At 41.2% G+C, this 15,293-nt stretch overlaps 1 protein-coding gene across 3 annotated transcripts in view; it reads left to right on the forward strand.

The window, feature by feature from the left end:
• Window positions 1–15,067, forward strand: part of LOC124384308 (DENN domain-containing protein 4B-like) — a 31,573-nt gene extending 16,506 nt beyond the window's left edge. Inside the window, exons 2-29 of one of the 3 annotated variants that reach the window (XM_046847044.1) lie at window positions 185–489; window positions 671–923; window positions 1,183–1,252; window positions 1,508–1,677; window positions 1,866–2,107; window positions 2,407–2,473; window positions 2,991–3,049; window positions 3,166–3,310; window positions 3,466–3,641; window positions 3,846–3,946; window positions 4,036–4,251; window positions 4,489–4,634; window positions 4,829–4,962; window positions 5,065–5,179; window positions 5,491–5,697; window positions 6,044–6,172; window positions 6,322–6,466; window positions 6,554–6,688; window positions 8,161–8,380; window positions 8,568–8,844; window positions 8,978–9,082; window positions 9,366–9,541; window positions 10,018–10,180; window positions 10,266–10,505; window positions 10,592–10,691; window positions 11,458–11,623; window positions 11,898–11,956; window positions 12,048–15,067. In XM_046847044.1, the coding sequence (XP_046703000.1) occupies window positions 194–489; window positions 671–923; window positions 1,183–1,252; window positions 1,508–1,677; window positions 1,866–2,107; window positions 2,407–2,473; window positions 2,991–3,049; window positions 3,166–3,310; window positions 3,466–3,641; window positions 3,846–3,946; window positions 4,036–4,251; window positions 4,489–4,634; window positions 4,829–4,962; window positions 5,065–5,179; window positions 5,491–5,697; window positions 6,044–6,172; window positions 6,322–6,466; window positions 6,554–6,688; window positions 8,161–8,380; window positions 8,568–8,844; window positions 8,978–9,082; window positions 9,366–9,541; window positions 10,018–10,180; window positions 10,266–10,505; window positions 10,592–10,691; window positions 11,458–11,623; window positions 11,898–11,956; window positions 12,048–12,193 (4,458 nt within the window). In that variant the 5' untranslated portion in view covers window positions 185–193 and the 3' untranslated portion in view covers window positions 12,194–15,067. The remainder of the gene's footprint in view (window positions 1–184; window positions 490–670; window positions 924–1,182; window positions 1,253–1,507; window positions 1,678–1,865; window positions 2,108–2,406; window positions 2,474–2,990; window positions 3,050–3,165; window positions 3,311–3,465; window positions 3,642–3,845; window positions 3,947–4,035; window positions 4,252–4,488; window positions 4,635–4,828; window positions 4,963–5,064; window positions 5,180–5,490; window positions 5,698–6,043; window positions 6,173–6,321; window positions 6,467–6,553; window positions 6,689–8,160; window positions 8,381–8,567; window positions 8,845–8,977; window positions 9,083–9,365; window positions 9,542–10,017; window positions 10,181–10,265; window positions 10,506–10,591; window positions 10,692–11,457; window positions 11,624–11,897; window positions 11,957–12,047) is intronic. The other 2 variants (XM_046847045.1, XM_046847046.1) reach the window with 2 other exon arrangements.
• The last annotated feature ends 226 nt before the right edge of the window (window positions 15,068–15,293 follow it).

Raw genomic sequence — 15,293 nt, forward strand, 5'->3', positions numbered from 1 at the left:
GTTTTGTTTCCTTTTGTTGGAAATCTTTCATCTATATCAAATGTGTTCAGCTTCATTTAGGAGATTTGTTGATTTATTGAATTCCATTAAATTCTTACATAACATTGCATGTTTTAACAGGGATTAATACTCTCTCTCTCTCTCTCTCTCTCTCTCTCTCTCTCTATCTTTCTCTGGTGGATAGATAGGCGGTATGACTGAGGAGAAATGTCCTCAGTTGGTGGATTATTTTGTGGTGGCGGGGCTGGCGGGTGAATCGGCTCCACCAGACGATGAATGCCAGCAGAGAGGCGGCCGTGGTGTAGAGCCCATCAGCGATCTGGCTGTGATCGCCCGTGGCCTTGGAGAAGAGGTGCCTGAAGGTTTCACATGCATCGAGAAGACACTGGGGGGCCATCCAGCTGAGCTCAGCGCCAGCTTCATCAACAACCCACACATGTTCCTCTGCTACAGACGCAGCCATGACAAACCTCCTATTGTGGAGCTTGGGTAGGACACACACACACACACTTATATTTTGCTGAAGCATTTTTAATCTGTATTATAAACTTATCCTTCTTGATCCATCAAATAACACAGACATTGTGCCTGTGGAAATTGTGGATTGGCATCATTTCTGAAAAGCTCTGAATCTTAATCAATAGTTCTCTTATTTTCTCTCATGTCCCAGTGTGCTGTTTGAAGGGAAAGAGGCAGTGAAGCAGGGTTGGTATGTGATTGAGACAACCCCGTACAGCCGCTGTGCCAGTCTGAGCTCAGGAGGCCCTGCCACCCATAAGACGTTCCTCATGTACCGGCGTGCCCCTGACTCGCAGGCCTTAAACACACTGGGGGTGACTGATATCTCGATACTCATGCCCAGTAAGGGAGAAGTGGCACCACACACCTTCTGCAAAGTTGACAAGAACCTGAACACTGGAATGGTACAGTTTTCCCCTGTCCAACATTCAGCGTATTTTTGATTGAGATATTGTTATAAAAATATTCTTTTTTTTTTCTCTTTTTATTGCTCATATATTTGTTTATTTTAGCATATTCTTTGTGTAGCTTCTTTTTCTGTATTTTTGACTTCTGTGGTTTAGGCTTTCCTGTTTTTGAATATCTGTTTTTGAATAAAAAGGGTTTTTTGGCTCTGTGCGCACGTGTGTGTGTATGTGATGTGTTTGTTTTTTTGTGCTTCAGTGGGGCCCGGCTCTGTACCTGTGCTATAAGCGGGCTGTCGCAAAAGCCAACGCCCTTGTGTATGAGGCAGGTGAGTGAGATTTTTTTTTGTCTCTGTTTCAAGTGGTTATAACCAAACCATTCGCAAGCTCTGGGGTTTGAGGTCAGGTACAGGTAAAGAGAAGTGAAATAGCAGAAATTAAGACTATACTAGAGCCTTTCCCTGGAATTGTTGTTTCAGTGGACTTCTCACTTAGGTCAGTTGACCTCTTTTTGGTGACAGCAGTAGCTAGTTCTCTTTAAACACTACATTGTGTGATGATGCATATGTGTGTGTGACTTTCAGGGCTGATCAGTCGTTACCCCGAGCAGGATCTTGAGTCGTTTGCATTGCCGGACTCAGTCCCTGTCTTCTGTCTGCCCATGGGCGTCACTGTAGAGAGCTGGCCACTTAATACTAAGTACCAACTCCCTGTCTTCTCCACCTTTGTTCTCACCGCTGCGTCTGGAGATAAGGTTAGCTACTCTACCTCTGCCTGAAGGTTCTCTCACCTCTTCCCCTATCTATTAATGTTTAGATGTGCAAAACATTTTTGTAATTTATGCTGCTAATATCTTAGGACCAGTTTTTTCTAATCTAATAATTAAAATCTAATCTCTACTTCTGTCTATTGTTCTGATTTACTGTCTCTTTTCTCTATCAGGTTTATGGAGCTGCTATCCAGTTCTATGAGGCGTACCCACGGGAGGCTCTGTCTGAAAGGCAGCAGGTGCGGCTTGGGCTGGTCAGTGTAGTAGACCGTCGACCCATCACCAACCGCATGGTGCAGGTGAAGAAGAGCGTGTGTGTGCTTTCGCACTGGCCGTTCTTCACCGTCTTCCAGAAGTTTCTCACTTTCATCTATCGCTATTCCATCTCTGGACCTCATGTACTGCCCATTGAGAAGTGAGTGTAAGAGTATACATAAAAGCATAATCTTTTTCCTTTAGAAATGATATGATTTCTAATCCACTGGCTTCTAATTTTTTGGGAGTGTGTTTGTCCAGTTTATTGCCCAGACTGATTCCATTTCATTTTTCATTTCGAATAGTGCGTCTATAATGTATAGAGTTACAAGCCATTTTGTGCATGTCATCTAATTGTTGGTAATAAGAATACAGGAATTCTGATCTGGGTTTAATTTTTTGGGGGGGTTTATGCCCAGGCGAGCTCTGATTAAAGTGGGCATTGGTCTCTTTTTACAGGCATATCTCCAGTTTCATGCACAACGTGCCCTTCCCTTCACCGCAGCGACCGCGCATTCTAGTACAGGTGAGACTAAAACACTGCATTAACGGGGGGGTTACAGTAGAACTACGACCGGTACACATTCAGAACTCCAATATACATCAACATGATGACAAATAAGACGTGAATTAGACTGTCAATGCTTTTCCTATTTTTCTGGAGTTGAGTGTGGTGCATATATCACTAACCACCTCACTACCTCCACAGGAGTTTGAAGGTATCACTGCTTAAAGACCGCACAGACGAGCTACAGGGTAACGGAGGGTTCTATGATGCCTCAGTATAATCAGTAGAGATTTAGCTCAATTATTTTTCTGATCCCAGCAAATACAAATCCTAATGCAATCAGAATCATTTGTGGATTTGCATTCAGTTTACATAAAATGCTTGATTCTACAATTGATGAGCAGGGAATAATTTGGGTGAAGCATGGGTGAAGATGACATTGTGTTGATGGAGCAGCAGATGAAGTCAACAGTGATGCAATGCAGTCATGTTACATGTGTATAATTATATTGTTTTTGGTTTTGTGTTTTTAAAGCTGTCTCCATATGATAACCTCCTACTGTGCCAGCCAGTGTCCTCACCCTTACCACTGAGGTAAACCTGGTCCTCTTGGTTTAGTTCATTTTGCACATGTTCATTTTTGATCTGCGTTCATGTTTGAGAAATGTTAGTCAGTCTAACAATCCTAAATATGTGCCGTGTGCCTGCAGCGGTGCCAGCTTTGTAAAACTTCTACAGAATCTGGGGCCGGAGAACGCATGTACCCTGCTGTTGGCTGTTCTCATTGAGCACAAGCTGCTGCTACATTCCCTCCGGCCAGATGTGTTGACCTCCGTCAGTGAAGCCCTGGTGTCGGTCAGGACCGCCATTTTATTCACACTTTCTGTACCTCTGTGTGCTCGGTTTAATATTATGTGCTAAAATAAGATTTCAATGATTATATTTTGGATATGTTTCTGCAGTGCATTTGTGTTTGATTTTTAAAATTAGCAATGTAATCCCTATTTTAGATGACATTTCCTTTGCGTTGGCCCTGTCCTTACATCCCATTATGCCCGCTACGGTGTGCAGATGTGCTATGTGCCCCAATGCCCTTCATCGTGGGTGTTCACTCCAGCTATTTTGACCTGTACGACCCTCCTTCAGATGTGGTGTGTGTGGACCTTGACACCAACACTATTTTCCAGTGAGTCATTTTGCTTGTTGTCCTGGCAACCAAAGACACAACAGTCCAGTGTGCTCATGCTGCAAATGTATGGCTCTTAGTGTAGCACAATGAAACAGAAAGAACACTACTATCATTATTCTGAAAGCACAAATTAATAATAAATCAGCAGTTCATGTTTATTACTGTGGACAACAGAGAAAAACCGAATGACATATCTTTCAGATCAGAAGACAAGAAACCCTTTTCGTGGAAATCTTTACCCAGGAAACATGCAAAAATCCTACTCAACTCACTCACCCACCTGCACAAAACGTTGGAGAAAAGTAAGTATAAAGATTCAACACAAAAATAAATCTGTCATACATGTCAATATAAAATATACAGGAGTGTAAATGGATTGCTTTCTCTGTAGTCTGTACCCCTGGTCAAGAGGAGGCCACTCTGGAGTTCTTGCTGACAGATTACGATCTGATCTATGGACGGCAAAAGCAGCTCGAGCTGGAGATCCAGGAGGCCTTTTTGCGCTTTATGAGCTGCCTTCTAAAAGGCTACCGCTCCTACCTCCTGCCCATTACCCAGGCCCCCTCGGATAGAACCACTGACTGCAGCTCCCTTTTCAATTTGCAAGGTGCGCTTCTGACCTACTCAACCCTAATGCAACTTTATAATCTGTTAATAATGTAAGATCTGGTCTGTTGTTTTGTCGTGCCATAGAATCGGGTCTGATACCTCGATTTTAAATGAATGTTGATTCAGTAAATAATTTATGTGGGATAAATTCTTCACTATGGAATATTGTTTCTCCAGGCTAGGATGAGAAGCTCCAGAGTAGAGTCTGGCACAATAATCGGAAATTTGTATGCAGGTTTTTTAAAGTCTCGAGATCGGACACAGCAGAAGTTTTATTCGCTCCTCACCAAGACTCAGATGTTCACACAGTTTATAGAGGAGTGCTCCTTTGTCAGTGACCGACATGCATGCCTTGAATTCTTTGACGAGTGTGTTCAAAAGGTCTGTGGAATACTTTTTACATTTTTATTTTATTATTATTTAATAAAAGAAAGTAAAAGAAAGTACACCATTACTGCAGTCTTGCACTAACTACATTTTTATCAAAGTCTTATATTTTGTTCTTTTCATGGAAAAATATAATCTCACTCTCACATCATTTTTCTCTCCTCTCTCACATTCTCTTCCCTGTTTAGGTGGATGTGGAGAAGCCTGAGGAGGTGAGGCTGATAGATCTTGATGAGACTCACAGCGGAGAGCACACAGTGTTTATTATGCCGCCAGAGGAGCCACAAGAAGCTGACGGCTCTGAATGCCCTGCACTCTACAGGTTACACCTGACACGTTGTTCCTCACACACTTCATTTCTAGCTTTAAAAATATAGTCATAGTAATTTCTGTTACTTTAATTGTGCCCATGCGTTGATTATAGCTACGAGACGTTTCCTTTGTTGCATCCCGAGTTCTTTGACCGGCCTCTGGATCAGCTCCGTATCACGGCAAAGGGAAGTGCCCCCAACAGCCCCGCCCCTCGCCGAACCAAACAGGTACACATTACCAAATGAAATGTGGAAATAATGTCTAAAGATGTTTACAATGGTTTATTATCCTTCCTTTCTGCTAATACTTAATGCTTAATTAAGCATTACGGACCCACTCAGAATCTTAGTGATTTTTTTTTTATGTATTTAGTACAATGTTAATAATTAAAAGATCCTTTGATGCTTGAAGTTCAGTTTCATTTACACTTATTATATTTTGGCAATTGTTCACAATTTTTTTGCACCTTAGTATCTTTTCTGTGGAGTATAATAATATGATGGTGCAATCTATTTCTGTATTGTGTTCTGTTCTACAGGAGATCAAGCTGGCACAGAAATGTGCGCAGAAATACTCTGCAGTACCAGACATGTGGTCTAAGTGTCTGCTGGGTCACTGTTATGGTCTGTGGTTCATATACCTGCCCACCTTTGTCCGGGCTGAGAGCACCAAGGTGCGGGCACTGCACACTGCCTACGAGGTGCTCAAACACATGGAGACACGGAAGGTAGTGCTTCCTGACGAGGTGAGACCTCATACCAACCACTGACACATAACACAAGTGTGACAAAGTTCTTTTACATGACTCCGAAATCAAGCAGGAATACACAGTCTTTCCTTTTCAAGAAAATATTTTTTAGGAACCTAATTAATCAATGATGATATATTTAGGTGTTTATGTCATATTTGGGTATTTAATATTTTTTCCAGATAATGGAATATATTTACAGCCCAAAACAGAGTTTACTTTGCAGTTGTATTCAAAGGAATTATAATAGTAGTCTGTAAAACTAATTCAATGTGGAAATATAGCGTGTGGTAAGTTGTGTTCATTTTTTCTGACCTTGTGCAATGTTCTGTGTGTGTTGCAGGTGTGCTACAGGATCTTAATGCAGCTTTGTGGGCAGTACGGGCAGCCTGTGCTTGCTGTCCGGGTCCTGCTGGAGATGAAGAAAGCAGGAATCATTCCTAACACCATCACATATGGCTACTACAATAAGGTAAGTCTTTCAAAAAGGCAAAAATACCACTGACATGCCTGCAACCTTCAATCTTTATGATTGGATTGATCGTTAAATAGGTTGGTACTTTGCTCTCTCCCGTATTCTCTCACAGTTCTTCATCTTTCTTTCCTTTCTTGTGTTTACAGGCTGTGCTGGAGAGCAAGTGGCCATCCACCAATCAGGGAGGTCGCCTTCGATGGGCCAAGCTTCGCAACGTCCTTTTGGCTGTGGCACATTTCAGGCAACCAATCAAACAGAGACAAAAGAGCGACTTCTTCAGCCCAAATCAAGGTTTGTTTACATTGAATAGCATAGCTCCACTAAATGTAGAGTAGCAGGGGTCTTGCCTGAGCTTCCAATTATATTTTTACGTTGTAGGTAACTGTACTCTTCACCCGCACTCCACTCTTATACGCCAGACCAGCTGGAGCGGTTTGAGTGAAAGTTCAAGCCATGAATCCTTGACTGGTCCCATCACTAAGAGCAACAGTCTAAGCAGTATGCGTCCTGATAGTAAGTGACAGGCAAAATGGTATAAAATATGAAAATCTATATAAAATGGTATTTTTCTGTTCTGTTTCACAAGAATATACAGATTGCTATGAATTTAGTTGAATTTAAGATATGGAATAGAAACAATTAAGAGCACCCTGGATGCACATTCTGATCATGCACATGGGCAAAACAACCCCAATTCCGAAAGAAAAAGTTGGGACATGGTGAAAAATTTAAATAAAATCAATATTTCAATGATTTGCAAATCTCAGAAATCCATATACCGTATTTTTCGGACTATAAGCCGCTACTTTTTTCCCATGTTTTGAACCCCGCGGCTTAAACAACGAAGCGGCTAATTTATGGATTTTTCCTGGGTTTTTCTCGGTTTCACAAACTTCAAGCCAAAAAACTGAGCGACATAACATTAGACAAATGAAATTTCCGAGCGGAAATGAAAAAACACACTTCACCTGTGTTCTGAGCTGCACGGCATCGGGAGAAAAAACTTCCACCGGTGGTGATTTTTAAACGCACGACGATGCCAAAAGATAAACTCCTGAGAGAAATAGTTGTGAAAGGAAGGAGGAAGACGGCGAACAATGACTTTCTTTGTAGGCTACTGTTTAGATACAAGCCGTTGTAGCACGTTGAGTCTGGGTGAAGGGATAGCTCGCTAACTCCAGTTACAACAGAAATCATATAAGCACAGACAGGTTTCCAAAACTCGTGCTTTTTTATTTTTCTTGGCAACAACGTTACGGGTTAGTCAAAGAAACTTAGAAATAAGCATCAGAAAATAATAAGGACATATTCCTCGGCCTTGCACACATGCAGTAATACTGGAAAAATGCTGCGGCAGGCTGTTCCCAAAATGCCGCTCTGCTCTTAAAGGAGCCACAACATATTTCACCCGTTATACCATGTAACAGACACTGTCTTTCATTAAAGCCTGTGTAAAGTTCATTAGTTTTAGTATAGACAGGTGTGGCTTATTTATGTTAAAAATAAAAATCTTTGTCAAATTAAGTGGGTGCGGCTTATATATGGGTCCTTATAGTCCGGAAATTACGGTACTATTCTGTTTTTATTTACATTTTTACACCACATCCCAACGTTTTCGGAATAGGGTTGCAAATTTATACCATTTCAGAGTCTGTCAAAATCATTACAACCATATATATAAAACTAGCTTTTCCTGCCACAGATGTGACAAACATGGCTGCAACAGTTTGAAATAGGATTTTGCTGTGCTGTGTGTTGTGCTGTGGGTTGCAGTATGCCCCTAACAAATAATTTTACTGTGTAAATTAAGAATGAATTTCTGATGCTTTTGATAAACGTTATGTGTGTGTTACGTTAAAACAAGACGTGCAAAACCTTTTACGTGTGCAACATTTCAAAAAGAGGATGAATAAAATGTATATTTGAGCGAAGCTGTTGGACTGCGATCTAATTAAACCAATGTGATTATATTCCCTCCCCCACAGAATCTAAGCTAGCTAGAAAAGCAATGCTACAAAATAAAAGCACTGATGACCCGGCCTCCCGCAAACCCCCCATCAGTCCTCGGGATATGGCTACACCCTCCCCAGTTCCTCCTGATGATCGTGTTAGAGTGCGGCGCAGTGAGGTCTGCTTGTCCACCTTTTACAAAGAGTGGGCAGAGACAGATACGGACTGCAGGTGCGAGCCAGAGAGAGATGGCAGGTATGTGCAGATCAGGAGATAATCTTAATTATTCACTATTAAAATATTAGTTTTACATCCGAATAATTCCTAATTGTGTCATTTGTTCAAATAACGTTTGATCTCTGTGATTTCTCTGTGATTTATTCTTTTACATTATAATGTAGACCATGGTGTAGATTGTTTTTTTGTTTTTTTCATCCACCAGATCCACAGAGCAGCGGGAAACACTGAATCGCAAGGCAGTAGATGAGAACTATAATAACGTGCTGTCCCCGAGTCGTGGCCTGGCAGGCAAACTGCAGCAGCTTCTCACACCCACACGTAATAGAAACTCATCACGCCGTGCAGCCAGTGTAGACGAGCGACGGCCTGCCACTAACGGTCCGTCACGCAAATCATCTGAACAGAGGCAGTCTCGCAAATCACAGGTGGCCGAGACACTGCTGAAAGCCAAAGAGCGACTCTACAATGCCACCTCTGAGGTCAGAATTAGACTACATCAGTCAAATCACCATAAACCGTATAATACAAGTATATAAAGCATTCTGGCTGGTAGACTTTGTAACATAAGCAGGTGGGAGTACTGACTGTCATTTGCTTTTTTTTCCCCCCCAGAGCTCATTGTCTGTAGGCAGTGACATTGACCTGTCAGACCCTCCAAATTCTGGTTTTTCACTCAGGAAGTCATGGGATCCTACACAGGAAGGGGTAGGGCTTGAGGTAATTTCACAAAGGAGAAAACCCCTAGGTTTCTTGCACTTCTCTATTTTTCTCCGTTTATTTTATACTTGGTTTCCTTGTGAAACATCTGACTCATATCCTGAACGCACAAAACCACCAGTTAAGTAACTGTCAGCATGTTCATGCAAAAACACTTTACTAAAAATACATTATTTAAAATAAAGATATGTTATACTGATACAATTCAAAATTCAAAATAAATGATTAATAATCAATATTCTTCTTAATACCGTGGTGGTTTTCACCTTATCTTTTTGCCCAGGTGTCTATGTCGAGCTGTACGCTGTGCCGGAGCTGTAACTCACTGGTTTATGATGAAGAGATCATGGCAGGCTGGACATCAGATGACTCCAATCTGAACTCCAGCTGCCCATTTTGTTTGGCATCATTCGTACCACTGCTTAACGCAGAGATCTGTGACGTCGGGACTGTCAGCAGGTAACAAACACTTCCTGAACATGCCAGCTTTGTTCTGGAAATTGTGTCACTTCTGAATTCTGAATGTGATGACTGTATCCATGGAAACAGAAACGTCATAAAATAAACCAGCATTTTTTCCCCCAGTCATTATGAAAAAAGCATTATGGTTATCAGACTAATCTTTGACTTTTTATTCGTTTTATTTGTACGCCATCGTAATTGTATTGAGGACAAAATCTGTCGTGCATCCACCAAGTGATTTATGGAAATGCTTAATAATGGGAACGTTCTCCACACTGCTAGCACATTTTGAAAAATGTTTTGTGCTGATTTAATCACTTTTTAACTGTTTCACAACATTTGCCATAAATCTGAAAAATAGATTTCAAGAAAATGAGGATGTATGCAGGATTACGGTTTCATTATAATTGTTCACTAAAGCTTTTCTTATCTATTTCTTTCTATACATCTATGTGATCATTTAAACTTGAAAGCAGTCAGTATCACTGTAACTGGAACATAGGGGATGAGGTGGAAAGTGCGGCGAGGCCCCCTAGTGGTCAAGATGGCTTTCTGCAACATCTGTATAACGGTGTGACCGAGCATGACTCTAGTTCAGAGACCAGCACATACTCTGAGAACAGCAGTAATACTCTAGTAAGAATTCTGTAACTTCATCTGCTTTTAAAAAATGTCAGTTTCAGCTAGTGAATTGCAGTTAATTGATACCATGTGTTTTCAGAGCTCATCTTTGGGTGGTACGCCTCAGGTAACAGTGGCATACCTGAGCCCTCTGGTCTTGCGTAAGGAGCTGGAAAGTCTTTTGGAGAACGAAGGAGAGAGCGTTCTCTCTCAGGTGCAGTTACTGGACAGCCACTCCATCCTTTTCTGGAATCTGGTGTGGTACTTCACTCGCCTTGGTCTCCCCAGCAATCTGCTGCAACTGGTGCGGGCCTCTCCGCTAGCGTCACAGATTTCACAGGTACCAGTGAAACACATATTCAACACTGGCTATTACAAAGGTACAAAGTAGATCAAATTGTGTAACGTTGATGTCTTGTGTTCCAGAGCCTCGAGAGCACTTCAGTAAGGGTGAGGTTACTGTGGGATATCCTGACGCCTGATACGGATTACTGGCCTCCACTCTATATGATCTGGAGAATGCACAGTAAGAAGAATTGCATTCATGCAAAGAAAAAACACACCGAACTTCAACTCCTTCAATTTTTAAATAGATTTTTAAACACAATTTTATCTTTTTAGCTCCAAGATGAAGTTGTTAGTGATAGGGTTAAAAACACATTTATTCATTATTAGGAGGTATAATTGTGTATGCTGATGTGTGTGCCTTGTTACATCTGCTGTTATGTTTTTTTCATCTTTACATCACAAGCTCATTTGGACACATTTTGGTAATGATATAGAAGTTGTTATGTCTATAGTGATAGAAGGAACTGGCTGACTGGCACAGCTGCATTTTTCAACATGTTACATCATGCCCTTGATTGCATTCGCTCACTCTGGGACACATAGTGTTTGTATTGGCCAATATCCTCATGTATTAGCAAAAATCCAGTTCCTTTTTTGTTGTTGTTAAAACTGAACTGAAAGCAGTTCATTATGTTGCATTTAAAGCAAAGTATTTGGGCAAAGTAGCCCATTTGTATTGACACTTGGCATCATAAATAGCATGCTGCCACAAAACTGGGTAATATAAAATGGGGCAGGATTTATAATCCCGCACTTGAACTCAGGAAGATTGCATTTTGCCGTTGTGTCTGTGCTCAAGAGTGCTTGAGTAGACAGAAAAGTGAACAGGATTTCGAGCTGAAAAAATAAGGACTCTTTGAGAATCGGTCGGCATGCAAGATAAAAGATTGTCCCTCTCCGTAAAGCGATAATGTCAAACTGTTTTGCTGCCTCTGTTTTGTCAGGTGGAGTCCCTATGCGTAACTATGGTTGGCGCAGACACAACCACCCCTTCTCACTGAGCTTTCTGGAGGAAGTCCTGCGCTGTGTCGGTATGAATGAGGTACACAAGGCCATCACGTTCTTCCTGGACACCATTGGCAAGCAGCCAGGCACTCCTCGGACACAGAGGTGAGGAAAACAGTTTGATGTGAGCAAATATAGGGATAAGAGTATGCTGTGTGATTAAACAGCTAAAACCTATATATCAGTAATCTTTCAATAATCATCAGAGAAAATTGCTGGTCAACAAACACACTATGCTGAACAGTCACCATAGCCCAGATAAAATATTTATAATTTACTTGAAGGGAATGAAATCGTTAAAACTTTCAGATACAGACTTGAAAGTTGCTGGGGGCAAATTGAAACATGTAACCCACTTTTTCTATCTTGCCTTTAATAGGAGCTTGTACAGGGAATTTCTGTTTCTTACATTAGCTGCTATGGGCAAAGACCATGTTGGTAAGTAGACACAAAACATTACATAAGAACATGAGAACAGCGATATAATATCTACTTGTGTCATATTTATTGTGTCCCCCCTGCACTCCAGCTGCTTTTGACAAAAGGTACAAGGCTGCCTGTGCCAAGCTGAGCAGCTCCATGGGTCGAGAGGAGCTGAGGAGGAAGAGAGCTCAGCCACCCAGCGCCAAAGCTGTGGACTGCAGGCGCTGTTTCCTAGTGCCCCTGGACTGCTGAGGGTCGAAACACACTCACACAGCTGCTCCACAGCTGGGACACTCCTCTCTCTTTCAGTGACTGCCTCCTGCAATTATCCCTTCAAAGTCAGTCCTAAGTTGGCCTCAAGTTTCACACGTCTCCATAAAACAGTCAGCGGATCAATGTTCTGAAGCCCTTTTTCTCCTGACGCACTGCAGCTTATGCACATGGTACTTCCTGTAGAACTCACTGGGAGAGGAGATAGCTATTCTCTTTCTCAAGAATAGATTATCTTGTTTTTATTTGCCTCAGTTATTTTTTTTTCCTGAGCAGATCTTTCTATTTGTAGTAAAGCAGAAATCTAGACATTCACCGCTGAGCTGAGTCTTCTCTTTCGCCAAGTAACAAACGAGGCACCGCAGTCATGGTTTAGTGACATTCTGATCTATGCATTGAGCAGATCATCGTCATACCAGCATCACAGTATGTACCATTAGTTTCACAGACAACGCCCGTCATCCCATTAGTCCTTAAGTGTAAACATTCTGTAATCCTGCCTCTGTGACGTGTATGTGAGTTTGTGTTTGTAATTGTATCGTATCAGACAGCCTCTGTTTAAAAACCATTTATGTTGCTCTCTCTTATAGCCTCTCTCTATGTTAGGTCTTGCCGACTTACTCGCTACTCGTGTTTAACTGTGCCTCTAGCGATTAGGCTGTGAGAGAGGAACTCGCGGTCCTCTACAACACTGGGGGTAAAAATGAAGGCTGACGGCCACTAAAGAGGAGGAACCGGTACGGACTGAGTCTGGGATGCCGAGGGCATTCAGCTAAAAATAGGAGCACAGAGGTGATGGTTATAACTGGCAACCCAAAAAAAAAAAAAAGCACTGAAGACTGAATGCTTGGGTACAGTGCAATGAAGCAGAGTATACAAAGGTTATGGACGGTGCCCTGCTACAGACTCGTAAAAAAAAAAAAAAAAAAGACTAAATGGAATTTGCTTCTATTATTTGTTCTATTTTGGTATTTTTTACTTGTTTGCAGTCTGATTTATTTGTTTTAAACACGTGTGTGGTGTGTATGAGTTTTGCTAATGTGTGTGGGCAGCTTTCAGTCATCCAGATGTTTAGAGCAAAAAAAAAAAGCCTTAGATTTGCATTTTTCCCTTGTTTAAATGGACCCTTACCTCCTGTTAAACCCTAACCCATGAGACGATGGGCAGCACGTGCAGAAATGCACCAATTAAGAACACGGTTCTCCAGCTTGAAACAGTGAGATGTCTCCACCTCCTGAAGCCGGATCTTGCCTGACCTTGGGGTGTTAGTAGAATGGTGGTATACGCTAGTGATTACACCGGTACGGTAATTCACCCACAAAGTTCTAAATCACCTGGCTACAGAGTGCTGCTACACCACACGCTTTTGCTTAAAGCTTTACTTTTACTGGATAACTGAACAGCTTTGTGTGTGTCTGTTTGTTTTTGTGTGTCTGTGTGTTTGTGCTTCTTCAGCTGTTTCTGCCTTTTTGTGAAATGCTCCAAGAGGCACATACACACCCAGTTCGCTCCCCAGCACTGTGTAGGACTGTCAATTCTATCTATCGTACTCGCACAACCACTCAGTAATACCCAGAGATACAAACATTATTGTTAAATCCATTCAACACAGACAGACTGAACTACAGATCATTTAATATCAGCAGAAGTGTTAAACTGACTCCATGATCACTCTGAACAGTGACACTTTTGAACTGGATTTGAATGAGCGCGAATCCTCCTCCCTGATGGCCTTATTATAGCTTCTTTCACACTTTTTGGAGGGCTGTCATGGTGCCAGTGCTTCTTTCCACATATAAACATTCATCTCTACTGCTGATCTAAAAGCAGCTGGTCGATGTAATGTTTCAAACGAACAAAGTGCTTAGGTACCTGGTAGTACATGAGTGCCAAGGTTGTCTGAATTCTCCATCACTGTGGCTTCTGTCTATTTAGCAATAGGGTTAATAGGAACATCTGTAGATAATATATTTTTTTCTTCCTCAATCTGTGCTACAAAGTTCAGCCTTATAATGTGACAATGGCCTTTAAAATGTCCTTCACGGTGTCTTTTACCTCCTCTTTTAATTACTTGCTTTTGTTTTGTGTCTGTTCTGTATTTTTTTGTTTTTTGTCCCTCAAGCTGTCTGTGGTATCGTTTATAATTCAACTCTTATGTGTCTTGTACGTTTCAAGCAGTGAAGCACATATATGTTCCTGTGTGAGGCAAGTCACCTTATAATGAGCGATATAGTTTGTGAACGAGTCATTACAAAGGTGGAAAGCTGTGATTAATAGAACTATAATCATTTCAGTATGAAAAGGTCATGATAGTAGCAATATGTTATGTAATGTTAGTCATAGGACAGAAATCTAACACTGACATTACTGTTTGAAATTAGCTACAGGTAAAAAAAACAAAAAGGGGGGGGGGGGGGTGTAAACAAGTTAACAGTATGTTCCTGGTTAGGAATGAAGTCCTCTTTCTTGCCCATTTGTTGTGCTGTGTTGTATAATGATGACCAGCAGGGGACAGCATGCCAAAGGGAGAAAATAAGGTCTGCAGTGATTTCACTGTATTTTAATGCATCTGACTGCAACATGAGGAAATCAGAGTTAGGACAGTTTTTATTTTTTAAAAATGACGTGAAAAAGAAATATTTGCAGAGCTATATTTAAGATGTTTTGTGTTTGCTGTAGTAATTTATATAGATGTGAGTTCTGTTGTGAATTGTTTTTCTATGTTTAAAAAGAAAACACCTTGTGGGTGTGTTTCGTTTGATTTGATTGTGGAAATGGTGGATTGGTTTGGCCATGGTGTAACAGCATCCAAAATGTGACCTGACAACATTAAAGTCCCTCGGAAATGACTGTAAACATTTATGTTTAACACTGATTAGATTTATCTTCACAGCTAAAGCAATATCGGGAAAAATTCACCATCAGTGAATATGAACTGCAGACTGAAGCTTATTTTAATATTTCAAGGAAATTTTTTGCAAGAGACCATCTGAAATTTTGGTTTGTTTCTTTTCTATAAAATATCATTTACCTTTTCTGGGGTACAGACACTGAATATTTTAACTTCTCCAACACACAGGAT

This window comes from Silurus meridionalis, chromosome 4, assembly GCF_014805685.1.
Source record: "Silurus meridionalis isolate SWU-2019-XX chromosome 4, ASM1480568v1, whole genome shotgun sequence".
Classification (NCBI taxonomy): domain Eukaryota; kingdom Metazoa; phylum Chordata; class Actinopteri; order Siluriformes; family Siluridae; genus Silurus; species Silurus meridionalis.